The sequence below is a fragment of the Lissotriton helveticus genome, chromosome 1_1 (genome assembly GCF_964261635.1).
Source record: "Lissotriton helveticus chromosome 1_1, aLisHel1.1, whole genome shotgun sequence".
In the NCBI taxonomy this organism is placed as follows: Eukaryota; Metazoa; Chordata; class Amphibia; order Caudata; family Salamandridae; genus Lissotriton; species Lissotriton helveticus.
Genome location: NC_136057.1, coordinates 1155645478 through 1155664470, shown reverse-complemented (window position 1 = coordinate 1155664470; position 18993 = coordinate 1155645478). Strand labels below are relative to the sequence as shown.

Here is an 18993-nt window from a genome sequence, read left to right as displayed (position 1 = left end):
TGGTGTGTGATAAGGGCTTGTGTATATTGAACTGCCATGTTAGGTGCCCTGGTTCAAACCACAATGGCATGATCCTGCAGAGAATCAACATCCGTAATAATATGGTCACATCACCTCAATGTAATACCCAGACAAATTAACCCCTCACCATCAACATTATAATGAATAATGATTGTTGTAGTCCAATCTCAATACATGACAGCAGTACCAATAGAGTTGTTAGCTTCTTTGGCAGCACATACATGGATCATTGTGAATATGTGTAACAAATTAGTCACTTGTCACAATCATTAATCTCAGCCAGGCTAACTATTTAACGGCTATATATACTTCCATTACAACTCTCATATCTCTTGACTTGGATTCCTCCCACCTTGAGGCCTACTGTTATGTATCCCACTAAGACATGTTGAGAATGGTCATAAATTATTCTTCCCACAGGTTGAAGTACAGCTGGTGGGAAACTACCACCAGGCGCCATGCTTTAGTGCTTGGTAACTCAAGTACGTACCTGGCATTTTAAGTTTTGGATCCTCCTATTAATGTTCTCAATATCTTATGGACATGTTGATACAGTATTTATTTTGGCAGTTATTTCTTTTTACAGGCAAATTCTTTTTTGTTTTACTGGTATTTTCAGCATGATATGGCACATTAGATGGTCATAGTATCTTAATAGTTCCTTAGTCTGGACCTTGAGCGCAGTATCCATAAACATGTCCTTCTTTCCCTACTAGGTCCATGATGGAAGAGTTTGGCTGGTTTCTTTTTCTGATGATTGAGTGATATCAGAGGATGGCAACGTATTCTGTTTGTCTTGTTTCAAGGTGCTTTGTCCACAAAAAACGAATGCCTGTGCACTCCCACACAGGAAGGAGTTGTTGGTGTACTTTGGGGGTGTCCTGAGGCCTCTCTATGTGTTGCTCCGGCTGTTTCCTCTCTCTAGGGATTAATTTCCAAACTACATGAATTCCCAATGCCTTCAAATGAGCACTTCCTGATTTTTTATTAATATACAATTTATCTGCAGCAGTAAATAGCACACCGTCGGTATTTAACACATGCAATAAATACAGATTCAGCAGTACACAAAAAAAATCATAATCAATGTTATTTTACACATGTGTTAATTACTGAACCATGCCGAATTAGTATTTATCCAGTGTTTTTACCTCCAATCTCATAACCAAGGCCTTAGTCTCCAGTATGATTGTGCCTTGATTGTAGCCTGGATATGGGTGTGGCGAGAGCCACCAGAGATGGTGTGCTTGTCTGCAGTATAAACAAGGGTGCTGATCATGATGGCTTTTTAAATGTTACATCCGGTTTTGAAAATGGTGCATGTCAGCAAGGGGAGCCAATGAAGTACTTACTATGCTGTTGGGGGTAATGTAATCACATATAGGTCGGCCCTGGATGAGATATGCTGTGGTGTGTAGGTTGCCCTTAATGGGCGACTGTGTGGCATTTGATGGGCCACAGAGCAGGGTGTTACCACCATCCATATACAAGAGCACGAGGCTTGAACAGCAGTTCTGAAGTTACTGTGTGGAAGAAACAATTTCACTTACTTTAGTAAAGAGAGATGGTATAAAGTTGTATTTGTGTTTTTTGGCAGTGCGTTTCTTGAGGTTGAGGTTGGTGTACAAGGTAAATCCAAGTAACTTGGCATTTGCTAAAGGTTGGGGGTTGTAGCCATAAAAGTTGATGTCATTGAGCCAGTTGTGTACTGTTACTTACTTGTTATTCTTGGCAAATAACAGGAATTCTGCCTTGGTTAAGGTGAACTTCATATAGGAGCTGGATATCCAGGTCTGGATGAGCTATAGGCAGTGTTTGAGGATATCAATGACTGAAGGTACAGTTGTGTATTGTCAGCATATAGATGAATCTTGATGGTGGTATCTGTAAGGAGATCTCCAAGGGGCTCCATATAGAAGTTAAAGATGAAAGGAAACACTATGGAACCCTGAGGGACTCCACAGGTGATACGGATCTTTTGAGACCTAGAGGGGAGCCCATGTAAACACACTGGTGGTGATTCGAAATGTAGGCCTAGAACCAGTTAAGAACATCAAAAGTAAAGCCCATTCATGAGTCGAGGATATTGATTAGGATTGGAGGATTGACTGCGTCGAAGGCAGCGGAGGAGAAATCCAGCAATATCAGAAGGCAAGGTTCACATTCTTCTGTAGTCAGGAGGGTGTCATTTACGAAGTGTAAGGTATCGGTCTCCGTGCTGCAGCATGATCTGAAGTCATTTTGGTTGTCACACAGGGATCGTTTGCATTAATGTAATCTTAAAATTGAATGCAGACTGCTTTTTAATGATCTTGCTGATGAAAGATAGGTGAATGATGAGGACATTGTCTGTGAGATCATCAGGGTCTAATGTAGGTTTATTTAGGAGTGGCGGGATCTGGCCTGCCTTGGTAGCTTCTTGGAAGATGCCTTGAGCGAGGAAGGTGTTGACAACGGGGAGTAGGGGTGAGAGAGCTTCCCCGGTGGGAACTTTTAGGAAGGACGAGGGTAAGACATCATCATCATAGCAAGTAGCTTTGAGGGTGTAGACTATGTTGACAAGAGGCCGGGATTTGAAGGATGACCATTGCTTGTGATATGTGGCAGAGGCATTGATACAGTGTTTGAGATATATGTAATCCAAATGGAACAATGTTTTCAAGTCTTGATATTTTCTTACTACAAAAGTAACTCCAACTGAGCTTTAAGAAAACCATCACCGTAAAATATTTGACTCTCCTGATGTGTACTCTAAGTTGCTGCTCTCAAAATATATACTTACTCTCTTGCGGGGGAGATTGTTGTCCTAATGTCCTGATGAAAACTTGTTTATGTTGTACGAAGCATAGAGAGGCGAGGTACTCAAATGGGTTGTAAGTTCTTCCACAGTGTTTTTGTGGAGCCCATCTTGGCCATTGTGTCAGATACCCAGTTGCGCCTCCACCCGGCACTATCCAAGAATGAATTGTGGATAAGGGTGAAACACTTTCAGGTATTTGAACCAGTGTGTATCAAAATTATTGATAAAATTAAACAACAATTGAAGGGTTTCAGTTCAAAATATGAAATAATCACTTGAAATATTCAGATTACATTGCATTCCAAACTGTTTGTCATTTACTCAATGAGCTTGAGGAGCAAAATTCATGAATCCATTTTTTATTTTTCTATGGAATTAGGAGTGCAGCACATGTAAAGAACTATTGCTTATAAAAACCTATGAACCTTAATACTGCTAACTTACAAACATTGCATGCCCACTACTATCACGATTTGTGGAAATAATTTGTGGCAAACATGCTGATATTGAAAATTCCAAAATGTTTATACTGCTGAAAGATATATGTTGATTTATATCTATACAGGACAGATGGAGTCTGACAGGTTCCTGTTGGTGAGTGGTGGGAAACCCTCTCGAAAATGTGGAATCCTTTCCAGTGGCAACAATCTCTTCTTTAATGAAGAGGGTCTTCGCATGCTGATGACAAGGGACTTGGACTTGTCACTTGCCAGGTGAATAATCTTTCTGTTTACTGGTTTGGGGTTTATTCAGTGCTTAATTTGTAAAAACAACTAAGTGCCAGGGCCCTTGTCAGGAGGCCACTGCAGCTTGCACCACACATTGCCCCTGACAGTGCTGCCAATGACAGTACAAACACACATACTATTCATCACACTCCTACAAGTGTGGCACTTCAGACTATTCCAGGCCCCAAAACTATAAGAATGGCTTGGGTGGCAGGTATTAGTTACTTTTAATGTATTTTGGGGAGAGGATGTAGCCTTACGGCTAGGGCGCTCGCCCTTGAAGCTGGGGAACTGGGTTTGAGTCTCGGCAACGACCCTCAACATCCTGTGATTCTGGGCAAATCACTTTCAGCCTGATTCATGAAACGAAAATCGGCTCGCAAAGGGCCAGATTCTGAGAATCTGGCCCTTTGCGAGCGCAATTATTGCATTTGGGATTCATCATCCCAAATGCAATATTCGCTATTACAGAATTCGCTATTGTGCGAGGAATTGCATTTAAGGAATCTCTATTAGAGATTCCTTAAAGGCAATTCATCAACCAATTTTAAATTGCTAATTCGCAATTTCGGGCCTCTATTTACCGAGAGGTCAGACCTCTCGGTAAATAGCAAAAACTTAGAAAAATGCTTTTAAAAGCATTTTTCTAAGTTGCATGTTGCACACACACATGTCCTTTGGACATGTGTGTGCGCAACACCTGTTCCAATTTGCATTTAAGGGGTGCTACAGGGTGTCCTTTGGACACCCCTGGCACCCTTTAAATCGCTATCTTATTTGCGAGTAGCAAATTGCTACTCGCAAATAAGGAATACTCCCCATTCATTCCTATGGGCCTTTTGGCCCATAGGAATGAATGGGGAGTTATTCCTTATTTGCGAGTAGCAATTTGCTACTCGCAAATAAGGAATGTGTAGGAATCGCTATTTATTTAGCAATTCCTACATGAATACCGTTTTGCGAGTCTCTAATAGCGATTCCTTATGAATCTCTATTAGAGACTCGCAAAACGGTACCTTGATGAATCAGGCTGTTTGTCTCCCCATGCCTAACAAAAATGAATGTGTCCTTCTGTAACGAAACTGGTGCTCATGTAAAGCGCTTTGATGCCCGATTCGAGTCTAGTTCGCGTTATATAAAACTCTATTTAAAAAATAATAATAATAAACAACTTTTGTTATGCTCATCTTCAAATAAAACAACCAGCGCCATCATGTAGCAGATTAAGTGCCAGTGCCGAGCACTGGAAACCACCTGCACAAATTAAGTGCTAGTGTTTATTCTACCGCAAGATATTCTCCTGTTACAGTATGTGAATGAACTAATTGTGAGCACAGCTAAACCTAAAAAAGACTATCATTTCGATAATCCACATTTCACCAAAAAGATAAAAATGTGTTAAAAAGAATGGTTATAGTAATACATAGGAAACAGTGCAAATACCATGCCCCCTTCGTGGATACTGACGAGCATTGCTAAAAATCTGATTCTGGCTAGCAAAGTACAAGTGGATTTGGTGAGATATATAACTTTCAAGGAGACAGCTGTGAGGGTTATGTTGTGTACAGATGGAAGGCGCTCTGCCTATAGTGAACGTTACAGTGTAGTCGGAGAATAATGTTTGTGGCGTGGTGCGTGAAGAGCGAACGGGATAACCCTAACCGTTCGTAGAAAATCAAAGACCTTCAATAATGAGAAATAAGCAAAGCTCTCGCAACCACAAGGCAGTAATTAGCATAAAAAACAGTAATGACAATAAAGTGGAGAACAACAGCAGATCTTATATTTTCAAATTCCAAAGGACGTTTATTTGGATCCACATTCAGCCGACACGTGTTTCGTCGTGTTCAATGGTTGAGTCAACACGACTCTTCAGGGCTGGTAAAGACCCAGGCATCTATGGGTTAATGCAAAACGTCGGTGTTGTAGAGCGATGAATCCTGTATATGAATAAAAGGTGATCACAGTATGAGTAATCCAAAATACTAGGTTCCGGGTTGGGAATGCAACTAGTTTACAACGTAGGCGCTCACTGAAGCGCATTGGAGAGCGAATGTAGAGACTAGACACGTGTAAGTGTCAGAAATTACCGGGAGGGGATCCAATAAGAAGGACTGGAGTCATTTGTTTATTTTTCATTAAATACGCGGTGCGCTAAAATTTGGAATCCCTCCTCTGTGTGTTCCCGGTCGCCGTGTTCCATGGACGGAATGCGCTTCAGTGAGCGCCTACGTTGTAAACTAGTTGCATTCCCAACCCGGAACCTAGTATTTTGGATTACTCATACTGTGATCACCTTTTATTCATATACAGGATTCATCGCTCTACAACACCGACGTTTTGCATTAACCCATAGATGCCTGGGTCTTTACCAGCCCTGAAGAGTCGTGTTGACTCAACCATTGAACACGACGAAACACGTGTCGGCTGAATGTGGATCCAAATAAACGTCCTTTGGAATTTGAAAATATAAGATCTGCTGTTGTTCTCCACTTTATTGTCATTACTGTTTTTTATGCTAATTACTGCCTTGTGGTTGCGAGAGCTTTGCTTATTTCTCAGATATATAACTTTATTCTGAGTTCTGTGCTAAAGTAAAAATCTGAAGCTAAATTATGGGTTCCACAAAATCATGCTCCTTCCTCCATTTTGTGCATTGCATACATGGCTTGCTCAGGCTAATACCTGGAGAAATTATGTGGGTAAACCTGTGCTTGCAATAAAGGCTGTACTCTGATGTGACACTGGTCACAAAGATCATTTCCATGCATGGTGCCCCATTGCACGGGGCAAAATCAGCTGCAAAAGCGACGTGATCTCATGCTATAACGGTGTTTCCTTGGCCGTACTTGCCACTTAATTTTTGTTTGAAACTATGAGGTTGTTAGCTTTTGGTTCTTCTTTTTTGTACCCACATTGTCTTTAAGAATAATTGTGTAGAATATTGTGTGACCTTTTTCAATTTGTTGCATAGATGTAATTGCAGATTAACTGATCAAAGTTCTTCCTTAGAAATTGTGGTCAACTTACCCATTAAAAATGCCAGAATAAACCAAAACTTAATGTGTGTAGCATGTTTGCGTGTAGATGCACTTGCTTTGCATACTCCTGCCATCTAGTGTTTGGGCTTGAATGTTACAAGTTGTTTTTTAAAAAGAAGCTTCGAGTCACAGGATACTGTGTAACTCCTACTCTAGTCCACAAGGCGCATGAGCACCAACTCTACTTTCAGATTATTTTTTCCGCCATCAGGTTCAGACGTATTCAGTAATGGCTCTGAGTTTGATGCATTCCTTATACCTTTCTTGGGTCTGGCTGTTTGTTTTTGTCAACACCTACTATCGGACGAGAACAATCTTTGCATGTCATTGACCAGTTCCTCGACCAGGGCCGGACTGGGAACCACAACCGGCCCTGGCAAAGTGCTCGGCTTGCCCCCCCCCCCCACTCAGGGGTTGGAGGTGACGCCGAGCTCTTTGCCGGGGCCTGTAACTAAAACGGACCCCACCCGTGCGGCTCACCGGGGGATTGCCCGGTGCCCGCTATGGCCAGTCCGGCCCTGTCCTCGACTGACCGAGAACGATCAAATTGAAGTGAAGGAAGACCACGCAACATACTAAAGACTCAGTTGAGTCCTTCTTGATCTGCAGTAAAACTGTTCAGAATGCAGGCAGGTACAGGGTGATGGGAAGAACACGTTTTTGCTAACAGTGTAACACAAAGTACCCTTGGGCTGATTACCACAGCATCTGCAACCTTTGTCTCTCCCCCGAGCACAAGGCCTCCTGGGATTTCTGTATTGTTTTTAGCTGATAAAAGATGCTACGGTACAGAAGAGTTGGGTGCACCTAAAGAACATTTTCACATGAGGACTCTGTAGGATGCCATCCCACTCCTCCATCAGGGAGACTTCATGACTAAGTTAGATCTCAAGGAGGCATATTTCCACATTCCATTCTACCCTGCGCACCACAAGTACCTAGGATTGGTGGTAAGCGGACAGCCTTACCAGTTCACAGTACTACCTTCCGGGCCAATACAGCCCCACGGGTCTTCATAAAGTGTTTGGCAGCAATGACTGCTCACTTACACACAGTGGGTATTCACATATTCCCATACCTCACTGTGAGAGGGATGGGCGGAAGAAGAAGCGAGGAGGCCGGATTACGGACGCAATGATAGTATTTTCATTTGAGTTGTCAGCACTAGAAAGTAAAGTCAATAGGGTAGGGTTGTGGGGATGTGTGACGTTACAACACATGCTATTACCACGCATGCTGTTACAACGCAAGTATTACAACGAAAACCATTACAACGCATTACACTTGGGGGTGCTGGATAGTGAATAGTTTAATTTACTATTCCAACTCCAGTCCCCATGGACACTAGGGAAGGTGTTGGATAGTAAATTAAAACTATTCCTTATCCTAGAGCGCCCCCCAGTGTAATGCGTTGTAATGGTTTTCGTTGTAATACATGCGTTGTAACAGCACTGCGTGGTAATAGTTGCGTTGTAAAGGTTGCATACCGGGTTGTGGATGTAAAAGTCTTTTCTCCCGAATGGTGGCTGGGTCATCTGTCTCGTGATTCTTGGGCGTTCTGCCGTTGGCAGGGAGGGTATCCCAGGAGGCTCGCAGGAGAGAAGCAACAAAAAGAAGCGGTTAGCACTCTGTCCTTGTACTGGTCTGGCAGGACAGAACCCTTCACCGTTTGTTAAGAAACCCGTAGGGGTGCGGTAAGTACAAAGAAAACAAAAAGAAGGATGGACTGATTATCAAAGGAAAAATAAAGTATCTGCAAAAACACAGAGACCCAATTGCTTGATTGAGTGTTGTGTAACACCGTGGGATACTTCTGATCCGGTGCAACCAGATCAAACACTGAAGTTACACATAACAGTGGTGAGGCCACTTAGAGTTACAACCGGGTGAATGGATATGGTGTGAGGGATCGGGGTAGGTGTAGAAGTTGGTGGGAGGGGTGGGCGCATTACCTCCCAAGCCACGTACAGCATCAGCCACAGCTCTCCTGAGCTTTGGCGGCTCTCTAGTGTCCTCCGGGGGTGTCCACCACTCCTCCGTCCAGACGTTGAGTCCTCTGTCTTCTTCTAGGTCCTGGTTGTTGGAGCCCTCCGTGGTATCCTTCCCGTCGCTCGTGCAGCTCTGCTCCCGATATGGTTCCTGTAGCCCGGCGTCTTCCTTTACCTTTGCGTCCTTCGAGCACACCAACGCTCCTTCCTGGTCTTCCGGTTCTGTCTTTAGTGGGCGTGGCCCTGCCCCTCTGTGTCCTGATTGGTTCTACCCACTCAGCTGTTCGTGACATCCCGGTAGGCGAGGAGAAGTGGACGGTGTTAACTCCTGCTTCCCCGGTCCTGGTGTATCGTTATAGATGGTTGCAGTGTCATGGGGATATAAAGGCAGGAGCGATAGCGTGGCAGTCCCGACAACCCTCTCACACTCACCCACTTGTTGATTAAGAGCAGCAGCAGTCAGCAATGGTTAGCAAGCACCCAGATAGCTTTAAACCTAATCCACAGCATCAGTTTCACAGTAAATGTCAAAAGTATCATCTGCAACCTTGACAGATCCAACATTTCTTAGGATCAACTCTAAATGATGTCATGTCAAAAGCATACTCCATTCAGCAGCAGATGTTGATGGTATTCCAACAGCTGCTGGTTCTTTTTCACACTACTCGGCCATTGCCTATAAAAATACTAACAACATTTTGGTGTGATGGCATCTTGCATGGCAGTTGCTCAGTACACAGGCGATTGCACATGCGCCCACTTCAGCAGTGCCTCGCCAGTCAATGGTCGCAGGTGGAGAGTCACTGGAAACATCTATTATTGGTAAAGGCCAGATTTCACAGCACTCTGCAGTGGTGGAACATCAACAACATGTTGCTTGATGGGCCTTTTGCAGCCTGTCAGCCAGACCCTCTGCCACAGGTGACCATTACGACCTTTGCAGTGCATTTGGGTTGGGGGCACATCTAGGTAATATGACTGTTCAAAGCACCCAGACTTGTTCTTCACCGAGAAAGGCACATCAACTACCTGGAGTTCTAGCCCTCAAGGATTTCTACTCTATGGTCTGAAACAAGGTGTTACTTGTACGCATTAACAATGAAAGTGATGTCCTACATATATACCTTATTCATCACTACGTACATCTTCTAGTAGCACTCCTCCTGGGTTGGACAATGATTTTGCTGACCTCTTAAACAGCATCAACTAGTCCTCCACAGATACTTTTATCAGTGTGCGACCCTAGCTATCAACCTATTAGCCACCCCAGTAAATGCAAGATGACAAAGCTTCATCTCCAGGTACACACACCCACAATCTATAGACAATGCGCTATTGATGAAATTGTCAGGGCTATTTTCCTATGCTCTTCCACCTCTGCCACTAATTCTTTATGTCTTCAAGAAAATAAGACGGAACTCCACAACACTCATTCTACTGGCCTCAACTTGATTCAGAAAACCCTGATACTCAGTGTTGTTGGAGATGTCCATCAGCCCATACTAGAAACTGCCAGTCTGGTCAGACCTTCTCACTCAACAACAAGGCCAAATCAGACACCCAGACCCAGCTTGACTTTTACATCTGCACCTGAGCTCCTAGAATGTGGATACTTACACCTCCCAGGGGAATGTACGACCATCTTGTGTGAGACACGTAAACCAGTTACTACTCTGTCATGGTATGCAGCCAAGTGGAAACTATTTGTCCCCAGGTAGTTAGACCCCCTGAAGTTTATGGTCCGAAATATAATTTCATACCTGCTTCACCTTCACAAGACAGGGCTGGTATAGACATCTATAAGTCTTCATTTAGTTCCTGTAGCTGCATACATGCAAAACAGGGAACATTCATAATTTTTTCAAATTTTGTTGGTAAAGGCGATTTTTTGGGGAACTCAAACGGGTTATCTTGCCGAGACCCCACTAGCACCTACTTGGAACCTTCATGCTTTTCTCACAATGTTGTTGTGGTCTTTGTTTGAACCACTTCACTCATGTGCCTTGTGGTTCCTTTCATGGAAAGTGGCCTTTCTTGTAGTGGTAACTTCACCAAAACAATTCGGTGAACTGCAGGTTCTTACTATCATATATATTCATGCAGGTCCACAGAAATAGAGTGGTGCCCAGGACAAACCCCAAGTACTTACCTATGGTAGCATCACAGTTTCATGTTAATCAAACAATTGAGCTGCCTGTGTTCTTTCCACATCCTGATTCTGTAGCAGAAGGAGCATTATACACCTTAGATTTTAAACACTCGCTCGTGTATTTTATTGATAGGAATAAACCTTTTTTAAAGAACAACTTTTTGTGGCCTTCGCTAAACCCTGTAAAGGTCACTATATTTTAAAAGCAGGTATTGCAAGGTGAATTTTTAAATACATTCCAACTTGCTATGAAAAGGCCAAATGTGTACTCCCGGCACCTCCCAAAGCACACTGTAGACTTAAGAAAGGAACCACCATAGTCTTCTTGGGTGACATCATGTTAGCAGATATTTGCCAAGCTGATACTTGGTCAACACCACACACTTTTATGAAACATTACAATGTCGATATATTAGCTTGTCAACAAGCTTTGGTTGTCCAGACCATATTAAGAGCTTCGTTTTAAAATTACTGCATCGTCTGGTCATTAACTAATGCAAGGAGCAAACTGCTTTAGAGTCGATGCAAAATATGCATATCTGCAGTCACACATGATATGATCAAAAAATGTTACATACAATGTTACATGTACAATGTTAATACATGTAAACATCTGTAGCCTGAAGTGCTGTAGATTCACATGCACCCAACCTCCTACATGGGAGTGGGAAAAGATATCACATGTTTAGTCGCACAATACACATTTGTAAAAATGGATTATTGCTTGCGAGAGTTTGGAAGCCCCACTTGGGCAACAACCACAACCCTTGTCAGGGTGTATCACAAATGTCACTAAATTAGCCGGTGCTTAACCCTCTGGTAGCTTGACACAAAAGCAGCCAGGCTTAACTTGGAGGCAATGTGTAAAGTATTTATATAGCACACAAACAGTAATAAAGTGAAAACACAATACAAAGAAATCCTAATCCAATTTAGAAATATAGAGTAGATTCTAATAAATAAAATGATACCACAATGACAAAACTCGAATCACCAGAACCGGAGATATTGAATGTTAAGGTATTTGTTAAAATTGCACCACAAAGCAGAAAGTGCCACTTGCAGTTATCTGGTCGTGCTGGATCTGTGGAAAGTCACAAGTTCAGGCTGACCACAATGAAGCATGGGCCGGATACAGGGAATAGTTTAGTGCCACTGTAGGGTTACCGTCTCAAGTCTGGCACGAAGAGTTATGTTCTCTTTGAAGGAGGCCACAGGGAGGACGCTTTTGGCACAATGAACAGGCCGAGCATCACAGATGGTCGTTGCTGTAGCGCAATGCGCTGGTCGTCGCTGGAGCCTCGTGTTGGTTGGTTGATGCGGATGGTTGCTGTCGGCGCTAAGTGAATGTCTTGCATTGCTGGTCATCACAGAGCACAAAACAGGTCTGTGTGCGCAAAAAACCAGGTTTACTGGATAATCTTGTTGGCGGTCATTGCGGGCGGAAGAATTTTGGGGCAAACAGGCCTATTTGCGGAGACGAGGAGTTCCAAAGTCAGGATTTTCACCTTTTTCTTGTGGGGGAGCTCATACTGATGCCAACCAAGGGACCAGAACTTAGGGGACACCTCTTGGGGACCAGGACTCACTCCAGCAGAGGCTAGCAGCAGGGCTCAGGCAGGTTCAGTTGCAGCCAGTCAGCATGGCAGTTGCAAGGAGGCCTCTGGAAGCTAACTGATCCTTGAAATCTTGCTGGGTAGCCTGGGATCAAGGCAAGCAGGTACAGTCTTCCTTCGTCAGGCAGCAAGGTAATCCTTCAAGCAGCAAGGCAGTACTTCTGAATCTCCCAGAGGTCCAGGATTGTTCGGATGGGTGGTTCTGAAGGTACTGTTTTTATACCTTGTGCCAGCCTTTGTGTGGGAAATTCACCTGCCTACCCCCACAACTGGTTCTGATCGGTTCTTCCCCTTTCTCCGGTCTAGGCTCCAAACTATTTATGGTGACAAAAGGGAGAGCAGGTATGGTGTAAGATTCCTTTGTGGGCTGTGGGAAAGATCCTTTGAAATGTAATCAGGGCATGGTACAGCTCCTTCCAGGAAGACTCTCCCTGCTATACTCGGGTCCCATTTTACATTGTCTTTCCCCAATATACATCTTTGATGTGGGAACCATTAACAAGCCCAGACAGCTGGAGACTCATAGAAATGTTTCAGAATCTGTTGTCAGGCAGATGCCAACTTCTAAAAGTGGCATTTTCAAAATTGTAATCTAAAATCCAACTTTATGAGAGGATTTTAAATTAGAAATCATTTGAATGTAAACCTCATTTGCCTGTCTTCTCCCAATCTGAAGTTAGCACTTGTTAATTGAAACAAGGTAACCCAGTGTTAGCCTATGGTAGCAATGGCCTTATGGCAGTGAAAAACAAATGGAGAATTTCACTGCCAGGCCATGTAAAACTTAAACACATGTCCTACTTCTTAAATAACATGCACCCATGCCTTCCTTGAAGGTGACTTATAAGCATTAAAAAGAAGGTTTAGCACTTGTAAAAAGTTTATTTTGCCAAGTGGATGTGACAGTTTAAAACTGCATTATAGGCTACAGTTATAGGTCTGAGACATGTTTAAAAGGCTACTTAAGTGGAAGGCACAATGGGTGCTGTAGCCCACCAGTTGCATTTAATTTAAAGGTCCTGGGTACAGGTAGCACCATTTACTAGGGACTTAAAAGTAGATTAAAGGTACCAACTAGGTGGAGTCCAATTTTACCATGTTTTAAGGAGAGAAATTCACTGGGTAAAAAACAAAGGTTACTGGGACATTATAGTTAGGAAATATGATTTAAAAAACCTTTGATCTTCACTGAAAAAACAAAGGTTACAGAGACATTATAGTTCGGTTTATACTTTTCATACACAAAACCATAGAAATTCAGCACTAATAGTTACCTGACCTAACTATAACTTACGCCTCCACAATTTTCTGCTTATGACCTCACATATTACATAATTCATGACAGGGTCAGTGACATCACTGATGACATCTCAAATGAAATGAGTATTATCAGTAAGCAATAAAGCAATTACATGTGCTCTATCAAGTGGTTTGACACCAAACAGAAGTAAATGATTATAACCAACTCTGATAGATTGTTCTTCAGAACTGCATGTGTTTGCTGAAAATGGGATTCAAGTGTGGTAAGGGATTAACAGCCTGATTCATGAAGCGAAATAGCGCCCGCAATGGCTGCGAAAACGCAATTGCGGGTGCAAAACACGGAATCGGCATTCAAGTACGAAATAGCGAAATCGCTAAAAAATAATAGCGAGCGGAATAGCGATTACGCTGTAATAGTCGCAGACTCCGGGAAGTCGAGCATTAGCGATAGTGAAATAGCGACCAACCACGGAATCTGCGAATTGAATAGCGAAACACAATATTGTCTCAATCGGCATTCATGAAAGAAATACATTAGCGAAAAAGCGCTAAATCGCACATTTGCGCGGCGCAATTTAAGGACAACTCAAAGCAGGTGGTAACCATAAAAGCCATGATTAACCAAAATTTGAAAAACTGTTAGCCAATCACCAACAGGTCCAGGCCTGACCAATCACACATAAGGACATTCAGCAGCAGCAATAGGCGTTCCACAATGCCTGGGATGTACATGGTGGTGAGGCGGCGAAGGCTACAGCGAGCAGCACGGAGGAGACGCATGAGGCAGGCAAGGATGTACCGGCAGCGGGTCACCTTGCTGGGGCAAACCAGAGAACAGATTTATGCGAAATACAGGCTGAATGGGGAAATGATCACCTGGCTGATACAAGAACTCGACCCCATCATGCAGCACCCAACAAGGCGAAACAATTCTGTGCCCACACATGTGCAGGTATTGTGCAGCCTGCACCTCCTGGCATCCGGCAGTTTCCAGGGCATAGTAGCCGCTGCTGGGGGGATATCCCAGCCCACCATGTCACGCTGCCTCCACACTTTTGTTGACGCCATGCTCAGCCAGCTCCACCGGCACATCACATTCCCCACGAGCCAACAGGATTTGGACCTCACAAAACTACAATTTTATAATGTTGCCCATTTTCCCCATGTCCTTGGCTGCATAGACTGTACCCACGTCGCCATCTGCCCACCAGCTGGCACGGAGTATATGTACCGCAACAGGAAGTCGTACCACTCCCTCAACATACAGATGGTCTGCAATGCCAAGACCATCATCACTGACATTGTGGCCCAGTACCCAGGGAGTACCCATGACTCCTTTATCTTCAGGCACAGCGGACTCCACACACGACTGATCAGGGGAGAGTTTGGGGAAGGACACCTACTTGGTAAGTACACTTTGTCGACAATGTCACATTGCTATGAAGTAACTGCGCTGCACAGGCAATCAACATCTGCTCCTCTCATTCAGGTGACAGTGGCTACGCCCTACGGGAATACCTCCTGACCCCTTACCTCAACCCTGCCACACCTCAGCAACGCCGCTACAATGTTGCGCACATCCGGACAAGGAACTGTATTGAAAGGACATTTGGCCTGCTCAAGAGCAGGTTCCGTATACTGCACAAGACAGGTGGGGCCATGTATTACAGTCCTGCAGCGTGCTGCCGCATTGTGGCTGTCTGTGCAATGCTTCATAACATTGCAACCAAGCGCCGGATACCAGTTGACATCTCAGGCAGTGAATCTGAGGGGGACGACCGGCCACCAGCACATGCGCACCATGCACGCGGGGAGAACCCAGCTGAAGGCCACAGACGTCGCAACCACATCACAGCTAACAATTTCTAGCCCACCCCCTTCCCCCACCCCACATATCACAATTGCATGCAAACTGTAATGATTACACAAGGCGTATGTGTGCAGCAAAATAAATGTATTTGTTTGAATCACAAAAAAAAAGGGTCATGGTAACAACTATTTACAAAATGCAGTATTCATGCATACTGCATGAGACGGTTCATGGCAGGCTTAGCTTCAGCCTGCGCCTGTGTCCCTGACACAATGTCATTGGCGCCTCCGGCGCACAATTCCCAGGCGCCTGTGAGGCTCTTCCTCATCCTGGGCAGCTGTACCAGGCGTAGCCCTGGTGCTGTGCCTAGGTGGGGGGCCTGCGTGGCAGAGTGGCTGCTGACACTGGAGGCACCCTCACTCGCATCATCTCCCCCCACAATGGCCGGTAGCACAGGTGCATGCAGTGCGGTGACGGCGGTGGTCAAGTGCTCCAGCACCCGGGTAATGTCCTCGCAGCACTGGACCAGTTGGTGCTGCTGGGTCAACGAGCGCCGCGCAAGCTGGGTGGTGGCATTTGCCGAGACATAATTGGAGCGACTATAGGTGGACAGCCGGCTCAGCAGCTGGTGGTGGCGCCTGCTTGCAACACTGCGGTGCTTCACCAGCGCTGCAGTGTTGTCCTCCATAGCCGCCGTCATGCGGTCCATGGCCGCCGTCATGCGGTCCATCCTCTCGCCGACTCCCGCCACATTGCGGCCTATCTTATGCAGCTGGAGCTGGATTGCTCCTTGCTGCTGCGACTGGCGCTGGTGTATGCGGAGCATGCGCCGCTCCACGCTCATGCAGGCATGGAGATGCCCATTGCCCCGCCTGCTGTTGGGCCGCTGTGTAGCGGACGTGGCTGGCCCAGATCTTGTTGGACGTGCTGCAGGTGTTGTAGCAGCTGGTGTTGCAGGTGCGGCAGGCACTGGAGGCACATTGGTGGGGTGCCTGGCTCTGGCAGCCGGTGGGCCTGCAGATGTTGCAGCAGCAGAGGCGGGGGGCCTGGCCTTGGCAGCCGGTGGGCCTGCAGATGTTGCAGCAGCAGAGGCGGGGGGCCTGGCTCTGGCAGCCGGTGGGCCTGCAGATGTTGCAGCAGCAGAGGCGGGGGGCCTGGCCTTGGCAGCCGGTGGGCCTGCAGATGTTGCAGCAGGTAAGGTGGGGGGCCTGGCTGCTGGTGTTGGCGCTGCCGCAGGGGCTGGTGGCTGGGTATCAGGTAGGGATACCTCCTCCTGGGCCTCCTCATCGATCAGCAGCCTCTCACTGTCACTGCTATCACCCGCACCTGTGAGGGTAAGTGGATACTCATTAGGTGCATGTGACTGTCAGACGTGCAGATGTTACATGCATGCTGGGTGTCATTCCCTGGGTGGCTGTGTATTTGCCCACTTTGGAACATTTCTGGCCGCATTGTGGTACTACTACATTGTGGACATACTACGTCTCCCACAATGCTTCAGGGCATTTCCTGATGCACAACATAGGCATGACTAAGGGCCAATGAGTGAGCCTATTTGGTCAGGGGCGGTCATAGGGGACAGGGTCGCAGTCGCATGCCACTTACCTTGGGTGTCTTGGGTGGGGCGGGAGGAGTCCAGAGGGGTCACGCCAACACACGCCTCCCTCTCCAAGGTGTCCTCTACCTGGTCCTCCAGGGGGGTGTTGGGTGGGACAGTCGGTCCACCACCTCCGGTGCCTGATGCCTCACCAAGGCGCTCCGCCACCCTCTCCTTGGCACGCCCTCGGAGGTCGTACCACCGCTTTTTGAGCTCCTCCAGAGACCTGTCCGCAACGCCCACAGAGTTGACGCTGGAGGCAATCCCCACCCAGATCCTCCTCTTCTCCTGCTCTGGGACCCTCCGGGAGTTGGCACCGAACAGCTGGTCGTGGTTGGCCACCACCCCTTCTATTAGGTTCTCCAGCTCTTGCTCGGTGAATTTCAGTTTGCGCTTGCGGCCAGCGCTGTTGCTGGGGCCTGGCTGGGGTTCGTTGGACATGGCGGTCGCTATTTCGGCGGGGTCGGGAGTCGCTAACGGCGGTTTAGCGGCAGCTTTCGGTCGTTAACACTCGACTGATAGCGTCACTGTGTTGTTTGGGGGTGGGATTTGGCTGCTTCCTGGTTGTGATGTCATCACGGTGCTCGAAATGCGTCTTCCCGTTTTCCAGATCCCGCGAGATTGCGACTCGCATTCCCGATCGCACGGGATTGCGAGTCGCTATCCCGTGCGATCGGGATTGCGAGTCGCTATCCCGTGCGATCGGGATTGCGAGTCGCTATCCCGATCGCAGGTAGCCGGAAATAGCGATTTTTCTGCGTTTTTTGTAGGTCGCTAACGGCTTTAGCGCCCGCGTGCGAGTCGCTATTTTTTCCCCGAAAAGTACATGAATGCCGTTTTGCGTTTCCTCAATAGCGAGTCGCTATTAGTCGCTATTAGGGACACGCAAAACGGCCCGTACATGAATCAGGCTGCAAATGTTATGTCCATTCTCAAGATGACTAAAAATGTCTGGTCAAGCAGGCTCTTGGACCTTCACGTTATGGGGTTTGCCTGTTTCAAATGTTTTTCTTAATAACTAAAAGAAAGCTTCTGGAGTAATCAGTGTTCTATTACTTTACATGCATCACACTGTAATATTGAGGTCTTTGCACATCGGCAGCTGAATATGAAATGTTTTAGTTTCAGGCAAAGTGAAGCAATATAGGCCCAAATATCTCCATGAACTTTTGGGGGAGTCTGCATTTCCAGCACTTTCCTCTAACTCTTGCCAGGCCCAGACCTCAGTGACTTCCTATATCGGTACATGCCAAACCTGATTCACATTCTTAACTTGAAGTGAACATATGACCTTGTACGTTCTCCACCTGCCTTCATTTGACAGCGCAAAAATATAACTTAAAATATTCAAGCAAATCAGGGGTCTCATTAAATCCCACTTTAGCAGCTAGATGGGGGTTGGGTGTCACTGGGCAGTTATTTTCAATGTTTCATTTTTAATGTATGTATATGGCTCCTTTGACTTCGATTGAAAGCTTTGGTTTGTAAGATGTTCATAAATAAGACCTCTAGCAATGGAAGGATGGAAAGGAGCGATGGAAGTCTGGAGGGAAGGAGAGATCATGATAAGGATGGGGTGAGGGTGGATGGTTGATACATAGATGGATGGAGAAGATGGTGGGTGTAGAGAAGGATAGAAAGAGGAAGGGTAGATATATGGATGAATAAATACATGAATGGATGGATGAGGGAGAGGATGAAAGAATGAATTGAGAGGAGAATGAAGGGATGGATAGAAAGAAGCATATGTGATGAATAGATGGAAAGATATATGAATGGAGAAAAGGTGGAATTGATTGAGAGGAAATATTGATGGATTAATGAATAGATGATCAGTCAGAAGGATGGATAAAAAATTTAAAAAGACAAGGATGGATGGTTGGATGGATGGATGGATGGATGGAAAAAGTACTGAAACCAAAGAAAGAAGGAAGGACGAAAGATTGAAAGAAGAAATGAAATTTAGGAATTTCGGAAACA

At 45.6% G+C, this 18993-nt stretch overlaps 1 protein-coding gene across 1 annotated transcript in view; it reads left to right on the top strand.

The window, feature by feature from the left end:
* Positions 1-18993, top strand: part of RELN (reelin) — a 1711021-nt gene that overhangs the window by 1447297 nt on the left and 244731 nt on the right. Inside the window, exon 43 of the mRNA XM_078679027.1 lies at positions 3387-3534. Within this exon, the coding sequence (XP_078535153.1) occupies positions 3387-3534 (148 nt within the window). The remainder of the gene's footprint in view (positions 1-3386; positions 3535-18993) is intronic.